Source organism: Cetorhinus maximus, chromosome 11 (assembly GCF_964194155.1).
Source record: "Cetorhinus maximus chromosome 11, sCetMax3.hap1.1, whole genome shotgun sequence".
NCBI classification, from domain to species: domain Eukaryota; kingdom Metazoa; phylum Chordata; class Chondrichthyes; order Lamniformes; family Cetorhinidae; genus Cetorhinus; species Cetorhinus maximus.
The window spans coordinates 21,076,812-21,104,355 of record NC_135889.1 but is presented as its reverse complement, the minus strand read 5'-3'; the positions used below and the strand labels follow the sequence as shown (position 1 = coordinate 21,104,355).

General features: G+C 44.4%; 1 protein-coding gene across 2 annotated transcripts in view; it reads left to right on the top strand.

The window, feature by feature from the left end:
- Positions 1 to 27,269, top strand: part of bmpr2b (bone morphogenetic protein receptor, type II b (serine/threonine kinase)) — a 342,278-nt gene extending 315,009 nt beyond the window's left edge. For both annotated transcript variants that reach the window (XM_078551618.1, XM_078551617.1), the window contains exons 7-13: positions 3,453 to 3,567; positions 5,082 to 5,242; positions 6,067 to 6,214; positions 10,796 to 10,932; positions 15,921 to 16,105; positions 17,789 to 19,071; positions 22,672 to 27,269. In XM_078551618.1, coding sequence (XP_078407744.1) covers positions 3,453 to 3,567; positions 5,082 to 5,242; positions 6,067 to 6,214; positions 10,796 to 10,932; positions 15,921 to 16,105; positions 17,789 to 19,071; positions 22,672 to 22,925 — 2,283 coding nt within the window. In that variant the 3' untranslated portion in view covers positions 22,926 to 27,269. The remainder of the gene's footprint in view (positions 1 to 3,452; positions 3,568 to 5,081; positions 5,243 to 6,066; positions 6,215 to 10,795; positions 10,933 to 15,920; positions 16,106 to 17,788; positions 19,072 to 22,671) is intronic.
- The last annotated feature ends 275 nt before the right edge of the window (positions 27,270 to 27,544 follow it).

The window sequence follows — 27,544 nt, the reverse complement described above, 5'->3', positions numbered from 1 at the left end:
ACTGTCCCAGTATTGTCATATTGCCTAGTCGAATTGTAGGCGGTTCGCTTTGGGCACTGTCTACAATCTCTTTCTACCTTGCCCTTACTGTCCTTGTCAAGAGGCAAAGGGGAAAATCACTGTTAGAGACATTGAAAGGCAAGTGCTCAACCAGTGACTAAATACTGAAAGTGCTGGAAGACCACTGGGTGTCATCAACAAGAACTGAAAGGAATTTGGAAGACATCGATCAAAATCAACCCATCGAATCCTGTACTCTGGGATTGGTGCTATTGAACTGTTTTATCCCACCCTTAAAATCCATGTTTTTTTTTGTGTCTTGTATGTGTGTGTATAGGGATTTAAGAAGGGGTAGAGTTTAAGTTATAGATTTAGAAATCAGCCCTTCATATTGCTTTCTTTTGCCACTGGTTAATGACAGTTTGTTCAATAAACAGTTATTTATTAAGCTTACAAACCTGGTGCTCATATTCTGTTAACCTAAATTAAACAGTTAGGTAGAATTGGGGCAACCTGGTAGTTTGGTCAAACTTTTCACATTTGTCATGGCTCGGGGAACAGTGGGGCTTGATGTTACAGTGCACTATCCCCAGTGAGCCGTGAGCCCAGTTTCTCTCTATCCTATCTGTTCCCCTTAATATCTTCAAGTTGCCCCTTAACCCTCTAAATTGCAGGGAATACATCCCTAGTTTGTGTAATCTCTCCTCACAGAATCATGGAATGGTTGTAGCACAAAAGGAAGCTATTTTTCCCATCAAGCCTGTTCCAGCTGTCTGCAAGAGCTACTTAGCTATTCCCACTGCTCCGCTCTTTTCCCATAGCAATGCATCTTTTTTCCCTTCAGGTGCTTATACAATTCCTTTTTGAAAGCCATGATTGAATCTGCCTCCACCACCCTTTCAAGCCAATACATTCCAGATTGTAAACACTCACTGTGTAAAAAAAAGTTTTGCTTCATGTTGTTGCCTTTGGTTCTTTTACCAATCACCTTATATCTCTGTCCTCTAGTTCTTAACCCTCTGCCAATAGGAAGAGTTTCTCTTTATCTACTTTGCCTGGACTCCACATGATTTTAAATCCTCTATTAAACCTCCCCTAAGGAGAACAATCCCAGATGCCATGATGTAACTTCCTAAATTTGGCATCCAGAATTGGATGCAATACTCCAGTTGAGGCTGAACCAATGTTTTTATAAAGGTTCAACATAGCATTTTTACTTTTGAACTCAGTGCCTCTATTTATGAAGCCCAGGATCCAATATGCCCTTTTAACCATTTTCTTAAGCTACCCTGCCACTTTGATTGATTTATGCATGTATACCCTTAGGTCTCTCTGTTCTTGCATCCACTTTAGAACTTAATCCCTGGAGTCCAGCTGCTGATATTCTGGTAAACCTCCCTTCATGGCCAGTATAACCGTCTTGAGATGTAGTGTCCAGAATTGCTCACAGTACTCCAGTTGTGATCTAACCACAACTTTGTATCGTTGAAGTATGACTTCCACTCCCTTGCATTCTAGTCCTCTAGATATAAAGACCAGAATTCCTTTTTGATCACTTTCTGTAACTGTAAATGCAATAATTTTATTGATCTGCATACCTGAATCCCCAAGTATCTTTGGACCTCCACTGTTTCTAGCTTTTTACTAGTTAGAAAGTACTCTATTCGATCCTTTTTAGCTCCAAAGTAGATAAACTCACATTTTAGTACATTGAAATCCATTTGACAGAGTTTTACCTATTCATTTAATCTATCAATATGTCTGTAATTTTATGCTTCTGCCGTACACTGTTTATAATGCTGCCTATCTTTGTTCATCAAATTTGGATACGTAGCTTTGTATTCCATCATCTAAGTTGTTAATAAATATGGCCTCAACACAGATCCTGTGGGGCACCACTTGTCACAGTCTGCCATTTAAGAGTATCTGTCCATTATCCTTATTCTCTGCTTTCTACCGTTCAGCCAATTTCCTAACCAGGCCAATAATTTGCGTTCAATTCCATGGGTTTCAACTTTAACTTAACGATCTCTTGTGCAGAACTTTATCAAATGCCTTCTGGGAGCCCCTATAAATAACATCTATTGGCATTCCCCATGTCCACTACTTTAGTTGCCTCTTCATAAAAATTGTCACCTTTGCTGCTGAGCACCGATTTGGAATGGGTGCTTCAGGAAAGGCTGGTCTTGAGGATAAAATCTATTACTCATTAAAAAAAGCCACTCTTTTTCGCCCCTTTGTCAACAGGCCACCAGTGGCTAATCCTTCTATAGGTCTTTGCTAACCTCGCGTTATGGCGTTATGGATCCAGGTTCTCTTTTTCATCTGCGATGCTGCATTGAAAAATGAAGTGCCAATGTTGGACAGTGACCTATGGACTGAAGATTTACACAACAGTGTAATGAGGATGTAACTTCTAGTGTCCTATATGAGAGTTTGCTCAGTTGAGCACTTAATCCTGAATTCCAGTGCATGGATTTTTGCTGGAGACACATCTCACATGGCTGTAAAGGCAAAGGAATGTGATGGAAACCTATTGGTGAGATATTTCACCAGCCTTGTGCCTTCCCCCACCACTTCCTGGTATTTAACCCCAAAAATAATCATGGCAAATTAAGGGGATATGTCAAATGATGTCTTAGCTGTTGTTTGCACCTTAGCAACACATTGTGTAAGTGATACCTCTTGTGTTCCTGGTGTCCAGTTTTGCTACAGGGCTTGGGAGGAGGGGGGAAGGTGAGTGTTAGAATTTAAAGAACCAGTAGGCTTAGGCAATTGGTCTCAGGACAATTGATTGCACAGCCAATGCTATTTCTTGCCTCTGAGATTGGCTACAACCAATTTTCACCTCCTTGACCAGAGACAAGGAACCTGCCTAAGGAAAACAAATGAGTTGATCTTGTCCCCAAAAAAATCAGCTTTTGTGTGGACTGGTGTAATTGTGACAGGCAAAACTCCTGCCCTGCAGCAGATGTACCATAATTCCACAAAAAATGTAGATTGCTGGGCCTCCTGAAGGGACTTGAGCACAACATCTGAAGCAGTGTAGCACTGCCAGAGATGCTGTGCTTCAGATGAGATGTGAAACCCACCCACACTCTGCCTGTCCAGGTGGTCCTTAAAAGAACCCATCACATTTTTGGAAGGACAGGTGAGTCCTTTCAGTGTCCTGGCCTATGTTCTTCCCTCAACCAACATCACTAAGTGCAGAAGAACTAGTCATTCACCCCCTTGTTCTTTGTGGTACCTTGCTGCCCTACTTTGGCTTATACCACTGTCTACATAATAAAATCATTGATCTTGCAAAGCACCTGGAATGTTTCAGTGACATACCATGCAACAAATGATTTTATTTCTAATTTTTGGCAAATTGGTGTGTTACAGAAATTCAACTGGCTACGCAAATATTTGTTATTCATTTTAATATGTTTACGTATTTCCATGTCATTTAGGGTTCATTGTGCAAGTACCTGAGTCTGCACAGCAGTGACTGGGTTAGCTCCTGCCGACTGGCACATTCCATCACCAAGGGCCTCGCCTACCTTCACACAGAACTGCTACGAGCTGGTGAGATATAGCAGAGTCCATAGGATTTGCCCTTCTTACTGTCACACTGCCTGATTGACATTTCATGATTTGTTTTTTTTTGCCTTGTTTGTGTGTGTTGAACTTACTGACATAATTTGAAGTTATCTCCTTTGAGAAATTTGATGTACAGTAGTATGTGCTGTGGATATTGAGACTTGATTCAAAACTGCCAACTCTTTTTTTCAATAAGTTACAAATTCCTATTGGAATACTGACCCTCTGACCCCAGTGAGATAGGATCTGGAATGATCAGCTGCCCAGTTTTGTTTTTAAAGTTCTAGAATTGGGAGAGTAGGAGTAATTTTGAAAAATGAAAGCTAAGCAATAAATGTCCAGTTTTCAATCGCTGCACTTAAAATATGACTATGCATTTGCCTGAAGGGACCAGTGTCACACATGCACAAGGGGCCAGGCTTGAGATCACATGCACAAAGCATCAGTCTTGTGTAGAGGAGCTCATTTTTATGTTCCGGCATGAAGTTCACACGTGTGGATCTACAACAATATTTGACAAGGGCAGAACTCCTTTTCACTGCCTCTGGCTTTCCCGCTCTCTTTTGCACTCTCATTCTTGTCCCTTCTCAGTTTCATTTTCCTCCTCTTCTTCTATCTTCCTTTCTCCTCTCCTTTTTCCCAGATCATTTTCTACCATTGTCTGTCTGTTTGCCTCTTTCTTTGCTGGGGTGTCCCTGTGTTCTTCTTATATTTTCTCTGTTTCTTTCTTTTTGCCTCTCGTCATGCTATGTAATTCTCTGCTTCTCTCTTTCTCTCAGAACAATGAGGATGGCTTCAATCCCTTTAACGTGTTGCAATGCCCTAAGTATTCTGCCAGAGTCCCAGAATGAAAGATTGCTGATAGGGAGGTTGATGAGAGCAGGACACAACTGAACTATTTGCTTGTCTTTAGAGGGATTGCTCTTTGAAGGAAAGGTCCTCTACGTTTGCATGCACCAGATAGCTCGGCTCAGCCATGGTACCTTCTTCAATCACAATAGAAACCTAGGAACAGGAGAAGGTGTTTCAGCCCCTGAATCTGCTCTCCCATTGAATTAGATCATGGTTGATCTATAACTGAATCCATTTTGCCTACCTTTGCTCCATATCTATTGATATCCTTGCCTAACAATCTATTGATCTCAGTCTTGAAAACTCCAATTAACCCATCATCCATACCCTTTTGGGGGAATGTTCCAAACTTCCACTACCTTTTGAGTGAGAAAGTGCTCCCTGATCTTTTTTCTAAATTGCCCTCTTTCTTCTTGATTCCCCTACTAGAGGAAAATGTTTCTCCTTATCCACCCCTTTATTACTTTAAACACCTCAATAAGATCACATGAAGAATTGCAAGCTTAGGTGAGATACAGGAGGGTGACTGGTGGTGTAGGGCAGTACCAGTTGAATTGCTATCAGGAGAGGAAGGCAAAGGATTGGAGGAAAGCAAATACAGGCATTGGCCATGCATTCTAATAGTAAGAAATTTATGGCTTCTCCAGATCAGTATAAGTCAGCCATTACACACCGGGACCTCAACAGCCGGAATGTGCTGGTGAAGAACGATGGAACATGCGCCATCAGTGACTTTGGCCTCTCCATGAAACTGACCGGCAATCGACTGGTTCGACCAGGAGAGGAGGATACTGCAGCCATCAGTGAGGTGAGGAGCAAAAGAGTAGAAGATTGTGCAGGTATAATATATTTTCTGGGGGTTCAAAACACAAGGGGACATTATTATCAAGCGTAAAGGAGTAACTAATACACCTCCTGATGTGTACTTGTACAGAACAATGTTATCAGGAGTATTATTTTGCCCATGATGTGCTTGTACAGTGGCAGTGTTAACAGGGGTATAGAGGTATTATACTGCTGTCTGTTTTGTACTAGGAGAAGGTAATGTTTCAGGGATGCAGGGGTAATGCATTATATTCCTGTGCAACGTAACCTTTCCGAGGCTCCATACATTTTTTGAAGCGTCTGCTGTGACTTTATGTTGACTAACAAGGGAATTGCTGCAGTTCTGGACTGAGAAATTGACAGCATCACAAGGTGACTGATTTGGTTTGAAGCTCAGTTGCTGTGCACCATTTAAAAAAGGATTTATATGACAGCCTCATCTCACATACACCAGCCTATGTGGCCTGTTGGAAAATTATACTGTTTGAAGCTTGGACCGATAGCAGCGTTTGCTCAAAGCCATAGGCTTCCCTGTCCCTTTGGTTTAATGCAGCACCCCTCTCGTTAAACTGCAGCTATAAGCATATTGATGTATTGCTTCATAGGTTAGGTCATGATGCTGGGCGGCACTGGAGATGACCTGTTTAGCCTGAGACCAGAGGGGACCTGATTTCCAGTCCATGACTTGTTTCCACATGGTCATTCAGTCAATTAGACTCGTCTGTGCTTGTTGTGTGAAGCGGTGAAAACCCGAGAGATTTTCCTCTGCTGGTGGTGACATCTCTTTTTACAACCCCTCTTCCACAGGTTGGCACAATCCGTTACATGGCACCTGAGGTGCTGGAGGGGGCCGTAAATCTGCGGGACTGTGCATCCGCTCTCAAGCAGGTGGATATGTATGCACTGGGCCTCATTTACTGGGAAATATTTATGAAGTGCACAGATCTTTTCCCAGGTAAGAAAGTAGCAACACCAACTTGCATTTCTGTAGTGTCTTTTACATAGTAAAGCATCTCAAGACGCTTCACCGAAGTGTTATTAAACAAAATTTGACATTGAGCCACATAGAGAGTTATTAGGATAGATGACCAAAAATTTGATCAAAGAAGTAGGTTCTAAAGAGTGTCTTAAGCAAGGAGAGAGAGGCAGAGAAGTTTAGGGAGGGAATTCCAGAGACTGAAGACACACCACCAATATTGGAGCGTTGAAAATTGAGGATGTACAAGAGGCCAGAATGGGAAGAGTGCAAAGTTCTCAGTAGGTCATACGATTGGAGGAAGTTACAGTAATTCAATGGTGTGGGGCGGGTGGTGGAGGGATTTGAAAGCAATTATGAGATTTTAAAAATCAAGGTGTTCACAGGAATCATAGAAAATTTACGACACAGAAGGAAGCCTTTTAGCTTATCCTGTCCATTCAGGTCGACAAAGAACTACCCAGCCTACTCACATCTTTCTGTATTAGGTCCCTAACTCTGCTATGGGCCAATGAGAAGTGATGGATAAATGGGATTTGATGTCTCTGAGGATATGGAAAGCAGAGTTTTAGATGAGGTCACGTTTATAAAGGTTGGGAGGCTAGCCAGACAAGTATTGAAATAGTCAAGAACAACATCCAGAATTAGTAATGGTTGTGGTTTGGACAAAAGTCACTGAATTTTCAGCATCCATGTGCCACATCTTCTGGACAAGTAAGTGTGGGTTGTCATGCAGTGCCACTATGTGCCAATGAACCTACTCTACACTAAGACAAAGGGCAGGAATGTCTTTCTGGCCAATCCCATTATTCCACTCCTGAGTCCTGAGGCCTTCACTATGCCCTCACTCAGTGTAATTGGAATATTTCTGATGATGTTCTCGAACTTGCCCAAACGTCCTATTTACAAGAGATGGGGTAATGTGGGGATGCTGAGATTTAGAAGAAGACTCACCCACTTCCTTTCCTACCAGAATTTCATGCACTCCTTTTAATGGGTGGCAATCTGGGGGCGGGTTTTGGTATCTGTGTTCCACCCCAAGTTCTAATGCACAGGCGTCTGAGTGCTTCCTGACCCCTGGGGCTGCAACTGAGAATCCCATGATTACTACCTGAGCCATGAGCAAATTGATGTAGAGTAAATAAGGTTAGAGAGTTAAATGCATTGCTCAAAGATTGGTGTGGGAGTAATGGGTTTTGTTTCACAGGGCACTGGCACCAGTAGTGGGGAAATAGAGAGCTGTACCATTGGGATGGTCTTCACCTGAACCATGCTAGGACCAGTGTTCTGGCGAGCTGTATAACTAGAGCAGTAGAGAGGGCTTTAAATCTAAATAGTGGGGCGAGGGATCAAATTTGGGAAGAAGTAATAAATTAAATAGAGAAGACAAGGCAAGAAAGCAAGGTAGCAATAAAGGAAATGATGATCAGAGCATGACAGGATGAGACAGAGTGTACAAGCTTAAGAGTGCACCAGCATATAAGGCTAGAGGTTACAAAAATATTAAACAGACAGAACTAAAGGCTCTGTATCTGAATGCATGTAGCAAAACAGATGAATTGACAGCACAAATAGAAATAAATATGTATGATCTGATAGCCATTGCAGAGACATGGCTGCAAGATGACAGATGTAAAGATGCAAGATGTAAATATTCAAGGGTACATGACATTTAGGAAGGACAGGAAGCTAGGAAAAGGTGGATGGTAGCTCTGTTAATTAAGGTTGACATTGGTACATTAGAGAGAGATTCAGTTTGGGTAGAGGTGAGAAATAGTAAAGGTAAGAAGTTACTTGTGGAAGTGGTTTATAGTCCCCCTAACAGTAATTACACTGTTGGACAGGAAGAAATAATGGGAGCTTGTGAGAAAAGTACAGCGATAATCATGGGTGATTTCAACCTACGTATGGATTGGACGAATCAGATTGGCAAAGGTAGCTTGGATGCTAAGCTCATAAGAGTGTTTTCAGGACAGTTTCTGAGAGCAGCACATTCTAGAGCCAACAAGAGAGCAGGCTATCCTACACCTGGTAATGTTCAATGAGACAGGATAAATTAATAACCTCATTGTGAAGGTACTGATTGAATTTCTCATTCAGTTTGACAGAGTGGGTTGAAGAAGAGTGGATTGAAAACTAATGTTTTAAACTTAAATAAGGGCAATTATGAGGGCATGAAGACAGCTGGCTAAAGTGAACTGTGAAGTTAGCTTAAGGGATAGGTCAGTTGGATGCAGTAGCAGACATTTAAGGAGATATTTCAGAATACTCAGAAAAAATACATTCCAGTGAGAAAGAAAGACTCTGAGGGAAGGATGCACTATCCATGGCTAATTAAGGGAGTTTAAGATAGTATCAAATTGAAGGAAAATGCGTATAATTCCTCAAAGAAGAGTGGCAAGTCAAAAGATTGGACAGGATATAAAGAACAGTTAATAATGACTAAAAGATTTATAAGGGGAGAGAAATTAGAATATGAGAGAAAACTAGCTAGAAATATAAAAACAGATGGTAAGAGTTTCCACAGATGTTCAAAAAGGAAAAGTCTAAGTAAAGTGAGCATTGGTCCGCTAGAGAGTGAGTCTAAGAATTAATAATGGAAAATAATGAAATGGCAGATGAATTGAACAAACATTTTACATCTGTCTTCAATGCAGAGGATACAAATAACATCCCAGAAATAAGTGTGAATCAGGAGGTGAAAGGCAGGGAGGAACTTAAAACAATTACAAATGTCAGGGAAAGGGTACTGAGAAAATTATTAGAACTAAAAGCTGACAAGTCCCCAGGTACTGATGGACTTCATCCTATGGTCTTAAAAGAAGTGTCTGTTAAAACAGTAGATGCATTGGTTTTCGTTTCCCAAAATTCCCTGGTTTCTGGAAAGGTCCCAACAGATTGGAAAATAGCAAACTCTTCAAGAAAGAAGGGAGACAGAAAGCAGAAAATTACAGGTCAGTTAGCTTAACATCTGTCATAGGGAAAATGCTGGAATCTATTATTAAGGAGGTTGTAGAGGGGCAATTAGAAAATCTCAGTGCAATCAGGCAGAGTCAATATGGTTTGGTGAAATGGAAATTGTGTTTGACTAATTTATTGGCGTTCTTTGCTACATGGATAACGGGGAATATGTGGATGTGTTTTACTTAAATTTCCAGAAGGCATTTGATAAGGTGCCACCTCAAAGGTTACTATGCAAAATAAGAGCTCGTGGTGTGGGGGTTAACATATTAGCATGGATAGAGGATTGGTTAGCTAACAGGAAACAGAAAATAGTCATAAATGGGTCACTTTCAGGTTAGCAATTAAAATGTGACAAGTGCCACAGGGTTCAGTGCTGGGGCCTCAACTATTTACAATTTATATCAATGACTTGGATGAATGTATGGTTATTACATTTGCTGATGGCACAAAGATAAGTAGGAAAATAAGTTGTGGAGAATACAGTAAAGAGTCTGCAAAGGGATATAGATAGATAAAGTGAGTGGGCAAAAAATTAGCAGATAGGGTATAATGTTGGAAAATCTGTCCACTTGTCTACTTTGGCAGGAAGAATAGAAAAGTAGCATATTATTTAAATGGAGAGAGATTGCAGAACTCTGAGGTACAGAGGCATCTGGGTCTACTGATACATGAATCACAAAAAGTTGGTATACAGGTACAGCTTGTTTAGGAAGGCAGATAGAATGTTGTTATTTATTGCAAGGTGAATGGAATTTAAAAGCAGGGATGTTTTGCTACAGTTGTACAGTTGGTGAGACCACATCTGGAGTACTGTGTACGGTTTTGGTCTCCTTATTTAAGAAGGCAAAGAAATGCCTTAGAAGCAGTTCAGAGAAGGTTCACTTGACTGATACCTGGGATGGGGGTGAGGTTTATCTTATGAGGAAAGATTGGACAAGTTGGGTCTGTATCCGTTGGAGTTCAAAAGAATGTGAGGTGGACTTATTGAAACGTATAGATTCTGAGGGGACTTGACAAGATGGATGCTGAAAGGATGTTTCCCCTTGGGGAAGAAACTAGAACTCGGGGACACAGTTTAAAAAAAGGGCTCTCCCATTTAAGTTGGAGATGAGGAGAATTTTTTTTCTCTGAGGGTTGTGAATCTTTGAAACTCTCTTCCCCAGAGAGCCGTTGAGGTAGGGTCATTGAATATTTTTAAGGCAGAGGTATATAGATTCTTGACTAACAAGAGATCCAAAGCTTACTAGGGGTAGGCAGGAATGTGGAGTTGAGGCCACAGTCAGATCAGCGGAGCAGGCTCGAGGGGCCGATTGGCCTACTCCTGCTCCTAATTTGTATGCTTCAGTAGCACAAGCCTTGTGACTTTGTTCTAAAACACAAGACTTACTGGAACAAACTGCTGACTCCTGTTGATGGCTTGTGGCTCTGCAGTACGATTGCTAAGATCAATGAAAATTCGCATAGAAGTTCCCATATTGGGGCTTTGGGAGACGGAATAAGAGTGTGGTGCAGAATGGGATTGTCTTCTGCTGCCCATCTCATGGGGACAGAGGCTCCTCAGTGCTTCTAATGTGGATTTATTTGCCCCATGACCAGGAGAGTCAGTTCCTGACTACCAGATGGCATTTCAAGCAGAGGTGGGGAACCATCCCACCTTCGAGGATATGCAGCATTTGGTCTCCAGGGAGAAGCAGCGGCCCAAATTTCCTGAAGCTTGGAAAGAGAACAGCCTGGTGAGCAAACAAGATTTCTTGCACTTTTCCCATCTAACAGTTGATGGAATGTTTTTCCTGAATGTAAAATAAAGGATGGCATAGTGGGCTGGATGCTCGTCTTTCTCCTCCAGGACCCAAGTTCAATTCCAGCCCCTGGTTGATGGACTAGCAGTTTACTCAGTCCAGGAGGATCCAAAATTCCTATGGGAACTCTCAATCCAGTTATTGGTTTTGACCTGAGCAGCAGTGACTAAGATTGGCCTAAGCTAGAGAAGGAAAATCAGCTGAGGTTCCCACTCCTAATTGTCACCCAGTGACTCTTACTGGGAAGTATGTACGTGTGTCAGATGAGGATACTATCAGGCTTAGTAGTGATGGTCCTCCTCTTGAATGGCTTGGTCACATTTGCTATCCAAGTGCATACACATAGAACTCAACAGGCTACTGAAGGGGCTGCCAGAACTCTTTCCCCTTCCTCCCCAACCATTGTTCTATTCCTAATAGCCAGTTGGCGAAGGAAGGATCCAAAGCTTTACTTGGAATAGATTTATTCACAGAGTGAAACATTGCGGGTACATATCTTCTGACTCCACTCTTGTGATAGTAAGTATCTCTTTATGTATATTTTTAAAATTCTTTCATGGGATGTGGGCCTCGCTGGCTAGGCCAGCACCTATTGAGCATCCCTAATTGCCCTTGGTGGTGGTGAGCTACCTTGTTGAACTGCTGCAGTCCATGTGGTGTAGGTACACACAGTGCTGTTAAGGAGGGAGTTCCAGGATTTTGACCCAGCAACAGGGAAGGAGTGGCGATATATTTCCAAGTCAGGACAGTGAGTGGCTTGGAGGGGAACTTCCAGGTGGTGGTGTTCCTAGATATCTGCTGCCCTGGTTCTTCTAGATGGTAGTGGTCATGGATTTGGAAGGGCTGTCTGAGGAGGCTTGGTGAGTTTCTGCAGCACATTTTGTAGAGATGTGCCATTGTACATCGGTGGTGGAGGGACTGAATGTTTGTGGATGGGGTGTCAATCAAGTGGGCTGCTTTGTCCTGGATGGTGTCAAGCTTCTTGAGTGTTGTTGGAGCTGCACTCATCCAGGCAAGTGGAGAGTATTCCATCTCACTCCTGACTTGTGCATTGTAGATGGTGGACCGGCTTTGAGTTACTCACCACAGCATTCTTAGCCTCTGACCTGCTCTTGTAGTCACAGTATTTATATGGCTAGTCCAGTTCAGTTTCTGGTCAATGGTTACCCCCCAGGATGTTGATAGTGGGGGATTCAGCAATGGTAATGCCATTGAATGTCCAGGGCGATAGTTAGATTTCTCTTGTTGGAGATGGTCATTGCCTGGCACTTGTGTGGCACAAATGTTACTTGCCACTTGTCAGCCAAGCCAAGATATTGTCCCAGTCTTGCTGCATTTGGATATGGGCTGCTTCAGTATCTGAGGAGTCTCGAATGGTGCTGAATGTTGTGCAATCATCCGCGAACATCTGCCTTTATGGAAGGAAGGTCATTAATGAAGTAGCTGAAGATGCTTGGCCCGGGACACGACCCTGATGAACTCTTTTTATAACCAATCAATAAGCTAACTAATAAATGAACCAATTAATTGAAAGCCCCTTAAAGGGGCACTGTAATGGAAAAACAAAACTTCAAAAGGAAACTTAATAAATTACATTAAAACGTTGTTTCAGAGGCTGATGATGCACTCCAGCCCCTGTGGTGCCTACTGGTCACAGAAGGCCTCAAGCGTACCGGCATACATCGGGTGCTCCCTCTCCAGGGACACCTGGGCGCAAATGTATCCGTGGAAGAGGAGTAAATAGCTGGGCTGAACAACTCCCTCAACTGCCCGCTGCCTGGACCTGTTAATGGTCACCTTGGCTAGGCTCAGGAATAGGCTAACGAGGAGTTCCTCCACAAACCTCTGCAAAGATCAGGAGCATGGGACTGAAGTGCAACTAGAATTTGAGAAGCAGCTCCTTCAAATAACCAAAAAGGGGCTGCAACCTCACACAACCTATGTAGATATAGAACATAGATTCCTCCAGGCAGCCTGGGAGCCTAGGAGTCCATGAAGCATCTTAATCGTATGTTTTACAGGACTGCTGCATGCAACACCCTCCATGCCAAATCCCCAACAGTAAAGCGGAGGACTCACGTAGAGAACCCTCCACTGAAGGTCCCCGCCACCTCTGGATAGCAGGACGGAATGCCACAGCGTATCTGGACAGTTGATAAGGGTGAGAAAGTGGAGGGTGTGCAGCAGCTGCCCGTACAGGAAACCCCTCCATGCAGAATGGAAAAGCCCGGAGGGAATTTCTGTGAGATGGTTCAAATGTGGGGCTGAGGTTCCCAAGGGAGGCTTCAGGACATGGGACCAATGTGAGTACAGTCAGGGCTGACACCAGGGTTTTAAGGCTGTGGATGGCTTTGGCGTGAACTGGACATCAACAACCACATGATGCCCAAGTTCATGTGGCATCATCCAGGCCACTCCTCCGCCAGTCAGCATGTCCCCGACTCTGGTCACCCCAGCAGCCCGAGCCCTTTCTTCCACCAGCCACATGAATCGGTATTGGCAGAGGTGCAGATCCCTGAGCAGTGAATGATAGCTGGCATCAGGCAACCATGTTCTAAACTTTGTTCAAGCTTTGGTAAAAGACACACAACTCATGCAAGGAGGCACGGAGACCTCCCAGGTCAATAAACAGGAGCTACAGGTCATAATTGAGACCGTGCACTTGGCAGAAGAAATATGTTGCCAGTGCATTGGGGAGGGGCTTGACATAAAGGTATTGCTACAGGGTCACGACCTGGGTGCGAAGGCACACCAGTGCCTGAGTGCCCTCCCTCAGCGGAAGACCTAGTACCTCAGTAGCAACCCGGTGCATCCTTTTGCCCCAGAGGTCAATGAGCTTCTTCTGTATCTTCGTGACACATTCTGGGGGAGGGATCAAAGTGACTAACTGGTACCACAACATTGCAGCAATCAATTGGCTTATGAGCAGCACTCGACCCCTGTAGGATAGCACTTGGAGCAGTCCTGTCTAGCACCCTAGGTGAGCAGAGACTTTGGCCCCCAACTCCTGCCAGTTCATCAGCAAGGATTCCTCAGCAGGGCTAAGATAGACCCCCAAGTAAAGGAGATGGACGGTGCTCCAGGCGAAAGACCTGAGCTCCTCCAGCAGGAGGAGGTGATTTACTACTGACTGACCAGGAGTGCGGAACATTTTCCCCAGTTGATCCTGGTGGAGGTCACTTCAGAGTAGATTTATTAGTACTCACGGGTCCTCCACAGGTCAGCTGGGTCCGTGAACAAGAGGAGCACATTATCAGCATAAGCCAAGAGGAAAACCTCCACGCCTGGCTTGCTCAGAGCCAATCACAACAACCACCTCTGCAAGAGGCGCAGGAAAGGCTCCATGCAAATGGAATATATCTGACCAGACATGGGTAAGCTCTGATGCATTCCTCTGCCAAAGTGGAGGGGTGCCGTCAAAGATCCGTTAACCTTAATCAGATACTCTGGTGGCGTACAGAAGTCGGATCCAGGCGAAAAAATGCATTCTGAACCCAAATGCCCTTAGAGTTCCAAATAAATATTTGTGATCCACCCTGTCGAATGCCTTCTCCTGATAAGGGTGAGGAAGGTGGCTGACAGACCAGCCCTCTGGAAATGATGGATCAGGTCCCGCAATAGATGAATGTTGTCCTAAATGATGTGGCCTGGGATTGTGTAGGTCTGGTCAGGGTGGATCATGTGGTCCAGCACGGTACCAAGGCGGGAAGACATTGCCCTGGCAAAGATTTTATAATCTGTGCTGAGGAGGGAGACCAGATGCCAGTTTTTAAGTACGCTGAGATTCCCCCGTTTTAGGCAGCAGGACAATGACAGTCCTGCACCACGTGAGAGGCATCTCCCTGGTTGCTAGACTTTCTTCCAGGACCCATGCATAGTCGTTCCCCAGGACATCCTAGAATGCCCTGAGGAATTCCACAGTCAGCCAGTCCAGCACCCAGGACTTACCCCTCAAGATACGGTCGAGTGCGCCAGTCAGCTCCACCAAACTAAGTGGAGCATCGAGCTTCTCGGCACTCTCTGAGCCGACCTGCAGCAGGTTCTCCCACAAAACTCTGTGAGCATCCTCGCTGGACAGATCTGGAGAGAACAGAGCAATATAACAGGCTTAAGTCTGAGTCCTAATGCCCTCTGGATCAGAGACAAGTGATCTGTCATTGGCTAGCAGCATAATGAGCTGCGTATGGACCCCCTGCTTTTTTTCCAACGAGTAGCAGAAGGGGAAGCAATGATCCCAGTCCTGAAGGAACTGGATCCGTGACCTCATGAACCTGCCTCGGTGCCCGATGAGTTGCAGGTCCCTCAGCGTGCCCTTTTCTTTGTACACCTTCCGCACAGCCAGGTCTTCGACAGCCTGACTAAGACAGGACTCCAGGTTGAGTACCTCCTGCTCCAACCTCTCGACCCTGGACTTCCTCCACTTTGTCGACCCCTTCGCAAAGGACACGGACATGAGCTTTGCCCCGTCCCAAAATGAGATGGTGCTTGTCTGCCCAAAGGCATTGACTGATGTGCCTCAAATGTGAATTAACTGAAACTTTTGCAGTGATGTGATTCAAATATATGCCTCCACAAAAGCTGGAAACTTAATGCAGCGCTTTAGACAGCTTGGCCACACTACTATTTTTAAATTCCACCAGCTGCTGTGCTGGGATTTGAACCCATGTACCCAGAGCATAAGCCTGTACCTCTGAATTACTAGTCTATGACATTACCATTACACCACCATCTCTGAGTTCAAGTAACCATCCAACCATTGCCCTCCATCTGTATGTACTTAACTTCAGTTGATACAATTGACACCCATTACCCTGCCCATCTCCAGTAAGAATCATCAGCTCCATGCAAGAATGGGGAAGGAAAGTTTTTTTTAAAAATGCGTTGGAACTGGAAAATGAGAGAATTGTTTCTCTGTTCCACAGGCTGTCCGGTCACTGAAGGAAACAATGGACGACTGCTGGGACCAGGATGCAGAGGCTCGGCTCACAGCCCAGTGTGCAGAAGAGAGGATGGCAGAGCTCATGGTTATGTGGGATCGAAACAAGTCCGTGAGTCCCACAGTCAATCCCATGTCACAATTTACTACAACAGCCATGCAGAATGAACGGTAGGTAGCCAAACAGCAAAGCAGCAGCTTGCCTATGCAATCTGCATTTCATTGAGTCCATTTTGGCTGTTGCTTAAGACTCGAGCACAATATTTCTGTCTCCATTTTTTTCTGTCTTTCCTCCGCTCAGACCCTTCTTTTCTGTCTCCTCTCCTTACTGTCACAATATTTTTTTATTTCTTCCCTCTTGGGTAATCTACCTGTCTCCACTGCAATCACTACCCCAACCCATCACTACTCCTCTGCTTTCCTACTTTCCTCCTGTTCCACGCTTGAATCCCCCTTGGATAAGCTCACACCTACTCTTCGTGCATCTCTTAGCTTTCCCTGAAGGGCCCTGAGGTTTCTAACTCTGCCTCCTTAAAAGTAGCAGCCCCGATTTACCTGTTTCTCCTCTCTTAAATCCTTTTCCCATGTCTCCTGTCGTTATCTCCAACCAGTACAAGGAGCTCATGGATGTCTTTATCACTATAATTGAGACAATTAATTCTGCTGCCTCTTCCTTGCACACGAAGCCAAACCTCCCCCAGGCCACATGTCCTAGCCCTAAACCTGTGTCTTTCTTTATTATCTCACCTCATGCTCTTTGTAAATGCATCTTGTCCATGAGACCTGTCAGCTGCTTCCTTGACCTCATTCCCACTAAAGTGCTGGCCACCCAATTTCCCTTCCTGGCCCCCATGCTAGCTGACATTGTAAATAGTTTCCACTCTTCGGACACTGTTCACCTTGTCTTCAAAACTACCATTATTTATTCCTTCCTTACATTGTCCATTTCTAACTTCCCTTTCCTGTTCAAAGTTCTTGAAAATGTTATCAATTCCCAAATTCCTGCTAATTTTTCCTGTGACTTCAAATTTGAGTCTCTCCAATTAGGCTTTCATCTCTGCCACAGTACTGAAATAGCTGCAGTCAAAATCACAAATAATGTTCTCTGACCATGACCAGGGTGTATTTTTCCTCCTTGACCTCCTTCAGCCTTTGACACAGCCAACCCCCTCCTTCAACACTTTTCCTCCATTGCTCAGCTCAGTGGGACTGTTCTCCCCTGGTTCAAATCTTAGCTATCCAGTCGTTACCAGAATATCTCCAGCTATTGCTTCTTGTCCCAACCAATCAAATAGCATAACCAATGCACCATTACCTCCAGAGTCCCTCAGGGGCTTGTCCTTGGCCCACTCCTGTTCCTTATCTACATGCAAACTCTCGGCGATAGCATCCCAGATGTGGGGTCAGCTTTCACATGCTAACAGTGAGCAGTTCTACTTCACCATGACCTTTCTTGACCACTCCACTGTCTCTGTCCTGTCAGATTGCTTATCCAGTATTCAATCTTGGAGAAATGCAATTCCTACAGTTGAGCAATAGTATAATCAAAGCCATTGTCTTCAGCTCCCAACACAAACTGCTCCCTAGCCACCAATATCATACCCCACTACCACCCCCCAGTCATTGTCTCAGGCTGAACCAGATTGTATGCAGTCTCAGCATCCCATTTGATTCTGAGGTCAATAATCCACTTCCCAGGCCTGCTTCCATCTCCCTAAAGTTGTCCATCTCCAAATGCGTCTCAACTCATCTGCTGCTAAAGCTCTCATTCATGTTTTTTCTATCTCTAAACTACCCCCGTCATTCTATTTGCCAGTATTATGCTATTTGATATTTGGGCTTGTCTTATTTCAGGAACCTTTCACACAATCGGCGAGTGCCAAAGATGGGTCCCTACCCAGATTATTCGTCGTCCTCATACATTGAAGACTCCCTTCACCACTCTGAAGGAATGGTGAAAAACATCTCCACGGATAACTCCACGTCCGGTACCCCGTCAACCACCAGTGAGAAGAACCGCAATTCCATCAACTACGAAAGGCAGCAGGCTCAGGCTCGCATCCCCAGCCCGGAAACTAGTGTTACCAGCTTGTCGGCAACGACCACCACCACGAACACAGCAGGCCTTACCCCCAGCACCGCCATGTCCACCATATCGGAAACACAATACTCTGAGGACACTAACACGCAGGCGGGCAATTTGCTGCCACCCTTGGGCCCCACTCCAGTGTGTCTGCAGCTGACTGAAGAAGACCTGGAGACTAACAAGCTAGACCCTAAAGAGGTGGACAAGAACCTCAAGGAGAGCTCAGATGAAAACTTGATGGAGCACTCCCTCAAGCAGTTCAGCGGGCCGGATCCTCTCAGTGGAAGCAACCCCAGTTTGCTGTACCCTCTAATCAAGCTGGCAGCTGAAGTAACCGGGCACCAAGATTTCTCCCAGCCTAGCACCAGCCAGGCGTGCTTGATCCCCGATATCCCAGCCACTCAAATGTACCCCCTCCCCAAGCAACAGAACATCCCCAAGCGACCCACCAGCCTCCCACTGAACACTAAAAACGTGGCCAAGGAATCACGGCTGAAGTTCAGCAGCAAGCACAAGTCAAATCTTAAGCAGGTGGAGACAGGAGTGGCAAAAATGAACACTATAAATGCGGGTGAGCCCCAAGTGGTAACTGTCACAGCGAATGGCATTGCCGGAAGATGCCATGCAGGAAACCCACACCCAGTGGTCAAGCAGTATGTCAATGGTTCGGTATCCGGTCTTCAGACATCCAATGCTTCAAGCCACCGGGGCCATGAGACCCTCCAGTCCCAGTTTAGTGGGGAGGACAGCAGAGTGAACATAAACTCCAGCCCAGACGAGCACGAGCCACTCCTGAGGAGGGAGCAACAGGCCACGCGTGACGACATTATTACCGAGCGGCTAATGGACAGGAGAGACCGCCCACTTGATCAAGGGCGGACAAACTCCAACAACAACAACAGCAACCAGTGTGGCGTAGCAGATGGCACATTGGCTAGTGGCCAGGATTACCCAACGGCACCAGTAGCACGACGGCAAGGGAGGAGAGCTGAGCGGCCAAACTCACTCGATCTTTCATCAGCCAAAATTTTGGACAGCTGTAGTATGCAATGTAAGTAAGAGGGACTGTTTAAAATATTGCTGACATGACGGGTAACTCTCCCTTCATTGCCCAATGAGTAGAGTGAGGCATTGCTGAGCCAGGCAGACTGTAAGCTCCTAGCCTCCATCCCTGATCTGTATGGAGTTAGCTGGACCCAGCCTGGGTTGAGGTGCTCAAGTTGGAGGAGAAATTGGGCAGTCCTGGTTGCTATCCAATGGAAAATGCCCACGTGCAGATGTCACTGAGGTCAGTATGGAGTTCATCCATGATCTACCTCCAATTCCAAGTTGCCTGTTGACACTCAAAAGTCTCAAATCACATAGAAGAACCCTTGTGTGAGATACTGGAGAATTCCTCTTGTACGTGGGCCCCAGCAAAAGCGAATAGTGCTCCCCAACCCCTGTGAAGAAGGGGAGGAAATTGAGGATTAAAATCCTGTAACTCAGTTACTTCTGATAATGCTCTTCCACTACATATGTAGAGACAAGCAGTCACCTGTCAGGCTTGCATAGAAATCAGTCGCCAAATGAAACTGTAGGGTTTCTGTTTGCACACAGGAACATGCCCCACTTACCCAAGAGAGTAGGGGCTGGATTTTTGTGTTGGGCTCGGGAAATGCGAGTCGAGCCATTTCCTGACTTTGAAAACCCGAGCCCGTCACTTCTGCCTATACCCACCATATTTTTGTCTCCTGGAGACATGCACAGGCAGAGTTTGGGCTTCCCAAGTCCCGAGGCAGCATCAGAGGACTACGGGATGCTGAGGTAGGCTGGTTAGAAGGCCTGCCTCGGTTCACTGGGACATCAGCCCAACTTTCCACATCATTCTTATGCCCCCTAACCCTCACCCCCCATCCACCCTCCATGGCCCCTCTTATTCCCATGCCTTTTCATATTTCCCATGGCCCCTCGAACCTCCTCATATTCTCCATGCTTCCTCATATTCTCCATGCTTCCACATATTCCCCATGTCCACCCCCATGCCTCATACTCCTCATGCCCCTCCATGCCACCATGTACCACCCATAGCTACTCTCCTAGTATTCACCATGCGCGGTCCTCAGAAGCCATGTAAACCTGCCCAACCTGACAAAAATACTGGGGGATGGGAAATACAAATTTCCCCTCGGGCTATCAGTGATGGCCCCAACATCAGAGGACATGCGTGGGGGGTCGTGACCCAACCCAAAATGAATCTCTCCCTAATTATGGGAAGATTGCATGGGCCCATTTTTATACAGGAGATTTAAATTTGCCACGAGAAAACAAAGTTTTTCCTGACTCCAGGAGGACACAAAATTCTGGCCCCAAATGTGCACAGGGTGACTTCTAGAGTTAACCAGCTAAATTCAGCCAGTCTATCAGACTGATTCCTGCTGCTTGTCCAGTTGGAATCACCCTACCTGCTGGAACATTGGCTTACAGGTTGCTCTGAAGCCAAGTGGACTGAATACTGACCCCCTTCAGATTCCATTAATGAGCTAGGTTGACAGGTCAGTCATCACTACCATGCAGCACGATGAAGCTGACTTGGATATCGGAGTTTATGGAACATGGTTTTGAGCTTCCATTTTCAGGCATGCCACTTTGATGTCTGTTTACTTCTTTTCTCACCCTTTGCCTGAGGACGACAATCATTAAAGCTTACAGAAAAGGTCAAAGGCAAGAAAGGAACATTTGGCCAATCACGCTTGTCCCTTGTAGCACATCTCATCCACTGCTCCACACACTGCATAAATTACAAGTCCCTGCACAGAGGAAGAGGCTATAAGCAAAGGTAGCACATTTTCCGTTGGATCCAGTCACTTTCCTGGTAGACCCAGGGGGTTGTGGCAATGCTGTGCTCCCATTCAGGGCTACAGAATTGTTAATATCCTTCACACAAGTTGCTGTATTTCAAAGCATAATTCAGTGTGTGAAGATATTGGAGATGTTTCAATTTGGGAGGGTGCTGCACAAATGCAAAGCTTAGCAATGCAGCACAACATTGAACTTAAATTTCTAATTGTGTTGAAAAGCTTATGATAAGAAGCCGTGAATAATAAATAAACTGCAATGGTGAATCCTATGTTTTAACTCAGGCATTGTGGCTAAATCTTACAGTTGAGATAGAGACACCATAACCCTACAAGAGTAACATTGGCAGCAGTTTACCAGCTAGTGCCTGCCCAAGTCCTGGCTGAGGAGCCATGGATGTTGCACGAAAGTAGAGAACCGATAAATCAGATCTAAAAAAAATTAAACACAGGTCCATGATATCTGCAATGATAATGGCAACATGCTGCTAGTCTATACAGAATGGTAAAGCTATACAGAAAGCAATCCAGGTGTGAACACGTTTGTACTCATCTGTGATGCCCTTACAGTCAAATAGACTCCTTACACTCAATGCTCAGGAATAATTGCTTGAAAGACACCAAAATATTATAATTTTACAAAAGAAAAGCAAATCGGCTTTAACAAGAAAAGAGTATAATCAGCCTTTGTGTCCTGTTCTACCAGCCCATGAACAGGCCACACCTTAAATCTGTCCAGGTTGAGAGCCATGGATTAATAACATCGGAAGACAAACGCCAGAGTTGCAGTCCAAAATACAAACCAGCTACTCAAGGGTCAGGGTATGAAAGTAAGACTGCTGCCCAGGAAGCTTGGCCTGTAATATAAGCAGTTTTTCCAAAAGTAAGTTACCAGAAGTGCACCATTAGGAATGAGATTAGTTAGTGCTACAGGCTGTAACTTCCACTTCGGTCAGTACTACAGACAGCTGTCGAGCTCCCCGATAGGCCAATAGGTATTTTATTGAACTGACTGTCCAGGTTTGATTTCCAGTCTCACCTGAATCTCAGCTGGGGCAGTGGTTGGCTCATCACAATTGGCCTCAGCAGCCCTGGGCCAATAAGAGGGAAAAACAACTAAGATTTCTGTTCTTGATCACTCCCATGTGCACATGTTGGTGAAGAGAGGAGCACTATCTGTCTGTGATTAAACACTCTACAGGCCTGCTTTATCTAGGCTTGTGAAAAATGACCATGGAGCTGTACCCTAGCAAGGAGTCGACATCTTTGGGCAAGGAATGGGAAAAACGTGCATTTATTTGCATGCAGTCTTTGTATGCTATGCTGTATACATCTGTCCCAGTTTGGTGTCACACTTGGCTACACATGCAAAACATTTTTTTTTAAAAAGGGAAAAAGATAGCCAGTCACTTCATACTGGGTTCTTCTCACCTGGACCCAGGCACTTATAAGGAACGTCCCATATTTCTATTTGCCTGTTTCTACCATTGTTCCACAGGGAGTAACCAAGCAGTGACTTTCCAGAAGCAGGCCTATGTTCGCTGCTAAAATTCACAACATTGCCCCAAATCCCAGGCTATCTATAGGCAATGCCATGGAAAATCCAGTGACTTAAAAAAAACACACAAAAACATCAGAGTTGAAAATAGCTCAACAAAATATTTGGAAAGTCTTTTCTGTGGAGATTGTGAGGCAACTCAATTCCAAATATAAAAAAGTACTTATTAAAATCTTATTGAAATGACACAGCAATGTTCTCTTCTTCCGTCTGCCCTGATCACCCTCCCCACCTCCGCCCCAACCCCCTCATCTAGGTGAGACGACGCGGGAGAACAAGCAGGCTTCCTCCGGGGACAAGATAAAGAAGCGAGTTAAAACTCCGTACTCCCTAAAGAGATGGCGGCCTTCTACATGGGTTATTTCAACAGAACCCATCGATGGCGAGGTCAACAACAGTGGTGCAGTGGGGCGCTCAAAATCTAGCACCACCGTTTACCTGGTCGGGGGTGGCAGTGGGGGCACTGCCACAGCAACGGTCGGCAGGGAAATGGGAGTGAACTGCCTGTGAATCTTTGACTTTTACTTTGTACTTAGTAATGAGAGAGAGAGAAGAAACAAATATAAATGGACAGCTATTCCACCCTAAACCACCCCACCCTGACTGCCCCTTCCCCAGTTGAGACTTGCTTTAGAGATCAGCTATGCAGCAGAAGCTTAGAATATCTAATATTTGAGAGCTTTTTTTTGTTTTTTTTTCCTCTTGTTGCACTTTTTTTGGAAAGGAAAAGAGAGAATCTTTAAGTGAAGCCTAGGCTGAGGCAAGCACTGTGAAGAGTCTCACAGGGGTTTCAGAAAAAATAAGCAGCACACAACTTTGTCATCCCTGATTATGGATCAGCTGCCTCCCCCTCTGAGATCATACAAGTGGGTCCTTCAGGCATGTTTAACTAATGCTAGCAATGTGGCAAACCCTTGTGTCGTTTTCTTTTGTCTTTCCTTTGATGCCTTTTCTGCAGACATTCTGATTCTGTTACTGGCTTATGAAACATACAGTATCCTTTTTTTAAAAAACAGAAACTTTGTTGGAATGTGCAATAGGCTTAGCTTAGTAATGCTTTTGAAAAAAGAAAATGATTATTGTTTAAAAGTTGCGTCTCTGTATATCACTGAAGGTTGCTGGTAGTGCATGGACCGGTGGTGACCTTGTTTTTCTTCACTACCACCCTCCCACCCCCCACCCCAACCCCACTGCTGCTGAAAGCCTTGGCTTGTCCAGTATGCATGGTACCCAAATGTGGAAAAAATGGCAGCACACACCTTCCCTACCTCCCCATAGAATCCCCAATAGCCCTTAGTCCCCACAAGTATCTGACCCCTAAGTACACATCTAATATTAATGGACCAAGCAGTTAAACTCGAAACCCTAAACCCCATACAAAAGCATTTGCATTTGATGCTGGTGCTACATTGCTTTTGGAGCTTTTAGTGCTGGATCTTCTTCAGCATCAATCTTTTTTGCACCATTTTCTCATGCCTTATTGAGAGGGTGGATCCAAGCAAACTAGGTGATGTATTGAATTAGACACTAGTTTTTTCACCTCTGGGGCATGGGCTCAAATCCAATCCTGAATCGCCTCTTCTGATTGTTGGCTGTAAGCCTCTTTCCAAGAGTGAGGTCAGGCAGTCTTAATCCAGCTCCTGGTTGTCATGGACTCGCTGTACAAAATTGCTCCTAATTGGGAATAAACCCATAATCAACACTACACCCTTTATACCTTGGGCTTTTACAAAAGGAAAGGGAAGGGGGCAGGATTCTCTTCTTGATTTGAGATCTGTTTGAAGTTTGCTGCACTGAATTTTTGCTTGCTTTAAACTCGTGTGCTGTAGCTTCTCCAAATCGTGTTTAGAATATAGCTGACCATTTGGACCTTTTGCTTCAGAAGTGGACTGGGGCATGGAAGGAGGAGTGGAGCAAACTTGGATTACATGGGTTAGGACGAAACATAGCCACTTGTTTGTGTTCATTTGAAACTTTGTTTGTCAGGATTGTTGGAATTATGTGGGCTATAAAATGGCCTCCTCTGTTAATTGTTCAAGTCTAGAGTAGCCTGTTTATAGGACAATTGACTCATGCCAATGGTCAGTATGTACCCTCAGTCAGAATGGGGCTGAATATAAATAACAGGTGAGTGAAATTCATTGCCCTGAATCATGCATAGATTTGAAACTTACATTGTGAGGGGTTGGGATATGTTGGCCATATCAAACTATAGTAAAATAAGCAGTTTTAATAATTTAGCCCAGCTCAGTTTATACATACAGATGTCACTTTATGGTTACCTAACAGAGGCTCATTTGGTCAGTGCACTGAGCCATACATACCTTGCAGGGCTAGATTTAATCACCAGGCCTGAGCCTCGTCTCTGATCTCAGAGGATTCAGCAGTTTGGCTACTGCATTTGAATTCCTCTTTTAACTGCTATTCAGCGACCAAATAACTGGAAGGCATCATGTGAGTACCAGAGTAAGCTGGTCACTGATGTCCTTCATTGAGAAATAGCACTTACTAATCAGGTATGCAAAGAATGCTCCCTGGAGTGAGATACCAAAGGTCAGCTGGGTCCTACAGTCAAGAGAGAGGAACAAGGGGAAAAAAATTAAACCCTCAATGGAAGTATTTATATCATGCACAGTCATGTCCAGTCCACTCCAGTGGTGTGCTTAATGCTATTTCTCCTTCACATCATTGCCGATGCCCAGCACTGCTTGGACAAAGTTACTCCTTTCACGCTTCCTATATAGTGCTGGTTAGCAGCAGGGTGAAGTAAGGAGGGAGGGATGCCTCTAGTGGGGTGGGTGGGAGAATTGATTCTTACTGGCTTGGACTATTACCCAGTCTGAAACATAGCAGAAGCCCACTTATTTACTGACCCCCTCAGGGTAGCAAGCCTTTCAGCCAAGAGTGAGAAATCAAAAACTTGCCCCTAGAGTATCAAGCCAGGTATCCTGAAATATCAGCCGTAACTAATCTGCTGATTGTGTGTGACCGCAGTTAAAAACCCCAAAGGAGCTTTTTAATGTTGCGAACGCTGAAAACCTGAAATGTAAACAGAAAATACTAGAAATCCACAGGAGGCCTGTTGCCAGTCAAGAGAAAAGACAGGTGAACGCTTTGAGTTGGGGTCCTTCCCAGTCCTTTGTCCTTTTTAATTGCTGATGGACTTGCCGTGCAGTTAGCTTTCTGTACAATGTGCCAGTTTCAGGCTGAGCTCAATCCAGTCATTGTCTCTGCCATTTTGACAATCTTTTTTGGGTGGGGGCGGTGGGGGAGGGAATAGATTTTGCTTTCAGTAGGAAAGTTTAATTCTAGATCACAGCAGAAATCCCTGTTAAAACACTAAGGATCCAAGGTTAAGTGGGTGCAGAAAGCATTTTAATCAAAGACACTTGTCAAGTTCTGCATCAAACTGAATGTCATTTATTTGGATATAAGGGGCTATCCTGTCCTGCTTATAACTAGTATGCAGACAGCAGTTGCACCAGCTAGAGAAGTGAACAGGAATGGCTGAGAGGCAATTCCCCTTATAGATTACCAACTAAGGACTGCACACACCTGATCGGCAAAGTTTATTACGGTTCTGGAGTTTGACACCTGGCCCTCTGTTTAAGTCAGCCGAGGTCTCTGGGTGGAGTTGGGCAAATCAGCTGGAATGCACCTAAATGTGAAAACAGAGTTGGCTTTGGGGCTTGGATGCCCCCTACAGTCAAACATCTCACCAACACTCACTGTATAAATGTGTGTGTGGAACATGACAATCCTGGGTGAGTTACTGGAAGGTGAGCAATGCTTGTGGAACTGTACCTCAGCAAGTGTTGGTGTCATCAGTTAAGGAGGGAGTGTTAATTTGGAATGTGCTAGGGTAGGGGATGTCTTTGATTAGAATAGGTAGTGGGAGACATGCATTACATTTGGAGAGTAAATTCATTGTCAGCAGGTCCTGAAAATATTTCTTACAGCCCAGGGGCAGTTGTGTCTGGGTTCCATCCCAGCCATGTACTGGAGACTGTGTCCAGATGCTGGAGAATAGTGCAAAGACATATTATATCAGGTAACTTTATTAAATTAAAGGATTGTAGAATTGATTAATGACTAAATACAAGCCCCATTATTGAAACATACTGCAGCTTTGAAACTATTATCCCAGGGCCATCAAGTACTTCACAAACCTTGCTATATAAATATATAAATGTGTTAATTAATCTAACATAACAGAACATTATAAGAGCATTTTCAGTTATAATATTGAGGTGCTATAGCAGTTGGAGTATTTTATAATGTTATTGAAATTGATATTTTTTGTTTCTATCCCCATTACTGGTTGTGTATATCAGAGCACCGTGTGAGTCACTGCCCAGTGACTCAAAGTAAACTTCACGAATTGTAACTTTTCTCACAGACTTTCCTCTCAGTGGCAGATTCAGAATTGAAATCACAGCCTTGGGATGTCACCTCCAGTAATGTTTAATGATGCATCAGCCTGTGTCATTTAATAATCCAAAACAAAATGTTTTGACACCCTTGTCCACTCTTGGATAGATATTGATTGGGCAGATGGGATGTGTGTTTTGTAAAGTTTGTAATGCATGGTTATTGTAATGTTGAATGTGTCTGAATGAAGCTGTTCAAACTACTGTTCTCTTCAGAATTAATAATTTAAAAAAGTCAGCTGGCACTGTAGGGACAACTGTAAACCACAACCTGTTTTCTATAAGCGCTGTAAGTAAATGCTTTGGTAACTCCAAGTTCCAATAATCAGAGAAGAACAAAGTTTACTGGTATAGTTTGCTGACTTAATTGAGGTGACTAGCTGGCTGTAAAATCCTGCATATTAAAGAGTATATTCATGACAAACTGGCCATTTCATTCATTGTTTTATTTCCCTTCCTCCCCCTCTCAATCCCCCATCAGCAGTCTAGAAACTCAAACACACACAAGCAATTTATGCTCATTTGAAAAAATTATACTCTCTGCTGGAAAGCTGTTTCTGCCAGCTGAAGGTCCAACATGAAATGAGGTAGAAACTCTTGATTCAGTTCAAAATGGACAAAGGCATACGACACAACACCGTCCCTCGCCCCACGAGAACTGTGTTCTCATAGAGGCCATGGGTCAGTTAGTGCAGTTAA